Here is an 8,929-nt window from a genome sequence, read left to right as displayed (position 1 = left end):
TCGAACCCACGGGCTCAGGCGATCCACTCACCCCAGCCTCCCAAAGGCGCGGGATTACAGACTGAGCCACCGAGCCCGGCTAAAAGTGAACTTTCAAAATAAATCTAAAGTAATTTCTTATGCTGGACAATATAAGAGGAAAATAGAAGAAAAACCCTTGCTTGCATTCCCCTATGAGGGCAAAAGCCTTGTTTTCTTTCCTCTGTATCTGAAATGGAGAGACTATGGCACTTTTAAAGACATCATAACCCAGAATTCCAGAGCTGCCACAAGGAGAGCTTTAGGAACCAATGGCCTCTTCCATAAGTAAAGAACTATTCAAAAAAGTTTGTAAACTGATTTCTTTTGGAGGTTGTTTCTTGAGTAATTGCCTTATAGGTTTTTCTCTTATTTTCATTGACTTTCTTCTTACTTTCATACCAAACTTCCAAAACTTTTTAATAAACAATCTAGTACACATTAAAGTTGGTCTCACACTTAATTTCTCTCTGAGTGAAAGTGTGTCGTGTCCTCCACCCCGTCCCCCCCCTTCGTGGCCAAGTCTCAGTATCTTAGGATATTTGTTATCATTGTATATTCATTTTCATTCCCCACATAATTTAAAGTTAGGAGTTTTCCTTGCAAAAATTTAACATTCCCCATGTTTGCTTTCTTTCACAAATACTAGTAAGTATAACTGCTAACAGATATTCTTTGAAGGCCTTCAGGCCATCAATCAGTTTCACAGCTAGAAGCAGTGATAAGAGTCCATTAGTACCTCCCTTAAAGCACTTTCCCTTTACCATGTAATGAGTGATTTTTTTTAATTATTGAAAGGTAAAGCTAAATGTATAAGTTTTTTTGCTGTCTGCCAGGGTTCGAAGAAACATAAGTTGCACCCAGTCCTGTTTCATTGGTAGAAAAAGGACAGAAGACATGTGTTCTCACTGTTAGACCTTTCCCAGCAGTTATCATCTTGTTCTGCATTTAATTCTTTTTCTCTTGCCTTTCATTTTCTCTTTCATTTGCCTTCCAATATATTCAGTACTTTTGATTCCTTGACCCTTAAAAAAAATTTGTAGGATGGATGTTTTATTTAAGTCTGTATATCTGTTAAACGTCCCTAAAAATATGTACATATATATATTTTTGAGTTGGAGTCTCACTCTGTCACTCAGACTGGGGTACAGTGGCCGCTCCCGGCCACCGCAGCCTCGACCTGCTGGGCTCCGGCGATCCTTCCTCCTCAACCTTCCAAGTAGCCGGAATTACAAGCATGCGCTACCATGCCCAGCTGACTTTTTTATTTATTGTAGAAATGAGGTCTCACTGCCCAGGTGGGTCTCGAACCCGCAGGCTCAGGCAATCCACTCACCTCAACCTCCCAAAGATGCGGGATTACAGGCTGAGCCACCGAGCCTGGCTCCTAAAAATATTTTTTTTTGTTTGTTTTTTTTTTGAGTTGGAGTCTCACTCTGTCGCCCAGACTGGAGTGCAGTGCCACGCTCCCGGCCACCGCAGCCTCAACCTGCTGGACTCCAGCAATCCTTCTGCTTCAACTTTCCAAGTAGCTGGAACTACAGGCATGTGCTACCACACGCGGCTAATTTTTTGATTTATTGTAGAGATGAGGTCTCACCAAGTTGCCCAGGAGGTCTCGAACCCGTGGGCTCAGGCAATCCATTCACCTCAGCCTTCCAAAGCACGGGATTGTAGGCTGAGCCACCTAGCCCGGCTTTTTTTTTTTCTTCCTTTTTTGAGTAGGGGTTTCATTCTGTCACCAAGACTGGGGTACAGTGGTATGATCATGGCTAACCATGACCTTGACTTCCTGGACTTAGATGATCCTTCTGCCCTCCTGAGTAACAGGAATGTACCACCATGCCTGGTTAATTTTTTTATTTTTTATTTTGTAGAGAAAGAGTCTTACTGTGTTGCTTAAGTTGGTCTTGAACTCTTGGGTTCAAGCAATACTTCCACCTCAACCTCCCGAAGTGCTGGGATTACATCTGGCCCCCCCTAGAAATATTTCTGTTGTAAATTTATAGATATTTTTTTCCATCAAATAAGAGTTAGTGAAACTTTTAACAAAGTTATATGGAAACTTACATGCTAAAAGTTTCTTCTCAACAAATCATAGCCTTTTTTTGTCCTTTGAAAACATTCTGGTTTATACTCATAACTTCTTATAAAAAACCTGAATATTATGTGGATGGATGACCCATAATGCAGTGGAGCACTGCAAAGTGCCTAGGACTGAGGGCTGGAAACAGTCTTACCCTTGCTTCTGCCCTTCCTCTTTGCTACCATCACCATCATGCCCTTCCAACCCCAGGAATTGAGAGGCTTAGAGGCGTAGTTGTTTTGCCTCCTTTTCTTGAACAACCACAGGGACAGGAAACACTTAGACATTTCATTCTACTCTAATGATTACTTCCTACCTGTGGCCTCCATTTTCTCTCATATGGCAGCATTTAAAGAATCTGATGTGAGTGATTGTGTCCTCTTTAAGTGATTCTTTCAAAGTGAATATCCTCAGAGTTTATAAAAGCATTCAGCATCTGCTGTTTGTTTTTGTTTTTTGTTGTTTTGTTTTGTTGTATTTCCAACCCTTGTTTCTCTTCTCACAATCCCAGACTTAAATAGTCTGGGTTGACTTTTTTACCATCCTTGCTGTGGATACTGAGACTGCATAAAGGTCACTTTGATTCCTACTAATCTTATTGTATCCAAATAGAAGTTTTCTCCATGCATGTAGATTTCAGTATCTTTTTCCTCAGTGATAGCGATTTCTTGATCACAAGTCTAGATTTTTAAGTTGAGTCTGTTTGGTGGAGTACCTGAGATTTAATGCTTGGACAATGGACAACTTATTAGGCTATTTAAAACCCCCTTTTTCTTTCTTTTTGGTTCTTACCAGTGATAATAAATGATATAAATACATGAGCAGTTCGAGTAAAATAACTATTGCTGTAATATTGATTCTTACAAATCTTTATTTTCTCACTTTATTGGCTCTTGGGGATCAATCAAGGTAACATATTTAAGTGCCTACTAGAAATATACTTTAGTACTCTTAGTTAGACTATCCCTCAAGGAGAACTAAAGAGGAAAAAAAGATAAGCATTTGGACAATATAGTCATTTTATCTAATCAATGGTATTAAAACCAAATGACCACATGGACGTGCTTTTGGATTTGGGAGGAAAAAAGGCTACCTATGGGTGTGGTGGGCAAGCTTCCCAGCTTTGTGAAAGAATTTGAGCTTGAACTGGTCCTCAAAGGAAATGGAAATTGGATAGATGGAGGGAGGAGAAAATAATTTTTCAGGCAAGGAGTTAAACAGGGGCACAAAAACAGGAATATTCAAACTGCAGGCAAGACATCACTAGAAAAATGTTGACTATGAACAAGACTTTTATTGAATAAGAAAAAAAAATTCTTGAGAGACGAGCAGAGATCTGATTCCCATAGATCTTAGGACTTTAATTCAGGGTACTTTGAAATTTTTGAGCAAAGTTTAACCTGTCTCAAGTTTTATTTTATGAAGATAATAGGAGCAGAAGAAGAATTAAGATTACCACCAGTTGCCAGCCTGGGGTTACTGCAAAAATTGATGTAAATAAAAAGACAGAAACACATGGAAAAGCCAATTTGGGGAATCTTTTTCTGGCAATTGAAAGTAAGTTTTAAGTTATGGAAAATGAAGGTCTATAAGACTTACTTTGCCCAAATGTTCCATAACTTTGATTTTAATACTAAGCATCACTGAAAATGAGTGTGCTCGTCATCTCTTGAGGCAGACTTTTTTTTACAAGTGTGGGGACCTCATGAATTTTTAAGTAAATCACAGAGTGATATTGTGAGCTGAGGGAAGCTCATTGTCCACTCTAGCCACTTCTAACCCAGGTTTGTTTTCTGGTGCTATTCACTTAGCCAGTCATTTCTCTTAAGTGCATTTTACATGATACTATGCTAGTATCATGAATCCCTTATGACAAAGAATTCTATGCTCTGTTTTGTTTCAAGCTTCCAAAATCACTTTGAACCAACACGTCCAACACTTCATAGTAAAGAGAATCAAACAATATCTCAATTCCTAAGTTAACATGTTTTTCACTTAAAACAATATAGATCAGAGTTTAGACCAGTATATATTAAAGTACATTTTAAAGCCAGATTACTTTGCTATCACTACCATTACCAGAGACTACACCAGAGTTTGTGATGGCTTCTTATAAGTGAGGTCTCAAGAATTTGGAAACTATTCTGAATATTGGTTTTTATTACAAAATAATCGTAGATTTTAAGATGTGTAGCTACAATCATAATCTCCAGTTGCAATTGTATTTTTTTATTTGCTTTGAGTTTTTGTCTGATTTTGTAATAATTTACAAAAATCCACATTTAGTGTATTCACTGTGAAGTGGTACATTGTGTAAGTTATTCCCATATTGGAACATAATTTTTGTTTCTTTCTTTTTTTATTTTTTTAAACAGTTTGGGCAGAATGGAAATGGTTATAGACATTTGCTTTTCTTCTTTTCCTAAATTTGTTTTCCCTTTTAGTCTTTCACTGTATTTTTTCTGGACTGTAAACACAAACGTTTTAGATCTTAAAATAGTGCTTTGCTAGCAATGTGTTTATTTTAATTCATCCCACAGAATGTCCTGAGATTGTTTTGAAATACTTTTACCTTTGCTTGATGGTTAGTGAAATAAGAGCTCTAAACCTGATTTTTACTTTGAATGAATAAAATATTATCTTTTTCATACTACATTACTCTATCCTTATCTGCAGGGGATACATTTCAACACCCCCAGTGGATGCCTAAAATCGCAGATACCATCAAACCCTGTATATACTATCCTTTTTTTCCCCTTCATCTGATTACTGAGGCAATACAGGTTGAGCAACTCTAATTTGAAAATCCAAAACATTTTTGCTCTAACATTGCTCAAGATGCACCAATGAGCATTTTGCTCAAAGAAAATGCTCATTGGTGCATTATGGATTTCAGGTTTCAGATTAGGGATGCCCAACTGTATAATGCAGATATTACAAAATCCAAAAAATTTGAAATCTGAAACATGTCTGGTCCCAAACTTTTTGGATAAGGGATACTCAGCCTGTGCTAAGTGACCACTGGGAAGATAGTGTTGCATAGATAGACCGGACAAAGGAATGAATCACATCCCCCACTGGATGGGGCAGGATGGCACAAGAGTTCATAATGCTGCTCAGAATAGATACAATTTAAAACTTATAAATTGTTTATTTCTGGGAATTTTTTAATTTAGTATTTTTGGATTGTGGTTGACCATGGGTAACCAGAAAGCAAAACTGCAAAGAAGTGAAGTACTACAGTATTTACCACAGAATCCTTCCTTAGTACATGTGATTCATGGTGAAATAAATCCCTTAAGGATCTAGTCTTTAGCTTTCCCATGCTAAGAAATTAAAGAAGATATTCCCATAATGCTTTCGTTTTTAACTTGGATTTTTAAGGAATTTTTTGATACATTACAACAAATGTATATCACAAATAATTTCATGCTTCCAGCTAGTATCTTCTAGTTTTTTAACGCATATGAAATGATTTTGCTGTTTTTACAGACCTTTTATGTGATGGCTTTTTCAGTCTCTAATTTACCATAACACATTATTCTAAGTTTCAAAATTGGTTACTGAGAGAGGATCTAATTGTCAGTTTCCACATAAGATATTTTCATTGAATCTTTGCATTTTAGGATTTACAGATGTCCACTCATTTAGGTGGAATGGAATACTGACCATTTTATGCATGTAACTAAGACTAGGATTTATTCTGTCACTCAACAGGCTTTCCCTGAATGCCTGCTGTGTGACAGACCCAGTGCTAGGCACTGGGAGTGGGGCACATGGGAACTAGGGAGTGTCGTGTGAAAGGACACCAAGAGAAGCGTATATTATAGAGTGTGGAGTATTAGAACAGAGAAGAACTTGTGGACTGTCTGTGTGCATTCTGAGAATGAGAAGGGCTAAACATTTACATTGGAAGATCAGAACTCAGAACATGCAAATTTGAGTATTTTTCAAGTTAGTGGATTTTCAATAAAAAATTATTAAAACAGGTTTATGTTTGCTTAAAAAATGCTTATTCTTTTTTCAAAGGTAGAAAAACAAGTGATTAAAAATGAAAAAGAACTTTTGATAGTAACTGTTTCAGTTTTAAACTCAGGACAGTCATATTTCTCACCAGTCATTCTTGAAAAACAGAATTTTAATACTATGCATAAAAAAGAGAAATGACTCTAGTTTTGCATACTCTCTTGTGTCTATTTCGTAAGTGGATATAAAGATGACTTTTACATCCTGTTGCCTTTTGACAAGCATTATATATCAAATACAGAGAAAATTAAGTGTGGAGAAAAAATAATATAAATTAAATTCAGAACCATTTTCTGTTTTTCATAATAAAATGATTGCTCAAAGAATTCCATCTGATGACTGTTGAAAGCTCACTGCAGTTTATGATATAACTGATAAAATCTGCATCCTTGGCCTTCCAACAACCTTTACACCAGCAGATGGTGGGCGTAAAGATGTCATTCATCATTTATTTACAATGGGCTTTATTTATTCTAGTGTCAACAGCTGCCCCAGGGAGTGGGTTATTGAATTCAAATGTGAGGCTCTGGGTTATTTGCTTCCTTTCAAATTTGTCTTCAGAGCTTAGTTGCTAGGAGTCCATTCTGTCCTCTAATAATGATTCATGTATTGTGAAGCCATTCAGTAAATTGGGTTGTCAGGGATTGCCAAAAAGGGTTTAGAGGTCTTGGGGCAGGGGGTGGTTTGCAGGAACGACTGCATGTGTGTCTGCTTGACTTGAGCTGCAGTGGTATTATGGTATTTTTCCTGAGACCAGTGAAGTCAAGTTTTCTTCTCACTTTGTATGCACTCCTTCCCTACCTGCCCATATTTTCTATCTGAATAATACATTAAAATGTAGAGGTCATTGTGTTAAAGGAAACTCTCAACCTTTTCTTTCTTCACAGGCTGGGCAAGAGTCCTTTCGTTCTATCACAAGGTCATATTACAGGGGTGCAGCAGGAGCTTTACTAGTATATGATATTACAAGGTGAGAACTTGAAAATTTTTCAGTTTGGTAGTTAATACAGAGAACTTTTCTAAATAAATATGGTTACACTAAAAGAATAACTTTGCCTTTATGCCCTGGCTACCCGCCTTAAAACTGTGTCTTTGAATCAAATTTAAATCTACTACAAAAACTGAATTATTTTTCTTATTTGAATTAGTACCCCCAAATTTATCCATTTGGCATGTTGTTTATTAATTGTAATTTTCTAAAGTGTGGTTATAATTTAATTTATAAATTGAAGTGTAATCTGTAAACTCTGAACCCAGATACTGTACTTGAAGTCTGTTTCTCATTACATAAATAGATATGGCTAAAAATGGTTATCTTTAATGGTATGTTATTGCTTATTGTATACTACTAAAGAAATTCTTTGAAAATAGTAATCAAATTATTATTTATGCTTAGGAGAGATACGTTCAACCACTTGACAACCTGGTTAGAAGATGCCCGCCAACATTCTAATTCCAACATGGTCATTATGCTTATTGGAAATAAAAGGTAAAAAGACTCATTTAAAGCTGATGTTTCATTAATGATGGACTGTGGGTCAATTACTGTTTATATGACTACTTTCTTGACATTTGTCCAAATGTAAGTTACTGGTCTCTTAAATTGTAGAATTTTGAAAAGGCCAAGTGTTTTTTTTTTTTTTTTAATTTTTAAAATACAGATAATAAGCTTTTCTGGAGATTAGTATTTGAAATACTTTTTGTTTGGAGACAATACTTTTAAAAATATCTGAAGGAGTTTTATAAAGTTACTAATTTAAATTAAACCCACTGATTTATTTGAGGGGATGAGTTGAACATCCTTGTGCTCCGAGTTTAAAACTAATAGTACAAGGGAAAACATAGTTGCCTGTCCAGAGTTTCCTTAAACTTCTGGGAGTGTCGGAAAGTTTTCACTAATCTTGGTAGAAAATTACAGTGAGCTGGGCTCGGTGGCTCAGCCTGTAATCCCGCGCCTTTGGGAGGCGAGGTGAGTGGATTGCCTGAGCCCGCGGGTTCGAGACCCGCCTGGGCAACTTAGTGAGACCTCATCTCTACAATAAATCAAAAATTAGCCGGGCATAGTAGTAATGTGTTTTGAAAGGTAAAATCCTGTTATGATAATGAGCACATGTCAAAGCTTCTATTAATGAAGAAACTGGTAAGCCATTACACCCAGTTCAAAAGATAACTCATTTATTTCCTCGGACAGGAATTATTTGCATTATTATCTTTTTCTACAAGTTTATTTCTGCAGTCTTTGAAAATGCATGAGATACAGTTAAGATAGTGCTTAGAGGAAAATTATAACCCTAAACACTTATATTAGGAAAAGTCTCAAATCAACTACCTAATTTTCTGCCTTAAGAAACTAGAATGATAAGAGCAAATTAAACAGAGTAATCAAAAAGATGACAAAGAGAAAACTAATTAAACCAAAACCTACTTCTTTTTTTTTTTTTGAGTTGGAGTCTCACTCTGTCACCCAGACTGGAGTGCAGTAGACGCTCCTGGCCACTGCAGCCTCGACCTGCTGGGCTCTGGCAATCCTTCTGCCTCAGCCTTCCAAGTAACTGGAACTACAGGTGCGCACTGCCACACCCGGCTAGTTTTTTGATTTTATTGTAGAGATGAGGTCTCGCCAAGTTGCCCAGGCAGGTCTCAAACCCTGGGCTCAGGCAGTCCACTCACCTCAGCCTCCCAAAGCGAGGGATTACAGGCTGAGCCACCAAGTCCAGCTGAAAACCTACTTCTTAAGAAGGTAAAATGAGCTGGGCTCGGTGGCTCAGCCTGTAATCCTGCGCCTTTGGGAGGCTGAGG

General features: G+C 37.1%; 1 protein-coding gene across 3 annotated transcripts in view; it reads left to right on the top strand.

The window, feature by feature from the left end:
• The window catches only part of RAB2A (RAB2A, member RAS oncogene family), a 94,964-nt gene that overhangs the window by 50,935 nt on the left and 35,100 nt on the right, over nt 1–8,929 (top strand). For all 3 annotated transcript variants that reach the window (XM_021709897.1, XM_008052873.2, XM_008052874.1), the window contains 2 exons: nt 7,018–7,100; nt 7,527–7,619. In XM_021709897.1, coding sequence (XP_021565572.1) covers nt 7,018–7,100; nt 7,527–7,619 — 176 coding nt within the window. The remainder of the gene's footprint in view (nt 1–7,017; nt 7,101–7,526; nt 7,620–8,929) is intronic.

The sequence above is a fragment of the Carlito syrichta genome, unplaced genomic scaffold (genome assembly GCF_000164805.1).
Source record: "Carlito syrichta isolate Samal-C Ts95f unplaced genomic scaffold, Tarsius_syrichta-2.0.1 Scaffold287615, whole genome shotgun sequence".
Classification (NCBI taxonomy): domain Eukaryota; kingdom Metazoa; phylum Chordata; class Mammalia; order Primates; family Tarsiidae; genus Carlito; species Carlito syrichta.
This window is presented reverse-complemented; position numbering and strand designations above follow the sequence as displayed.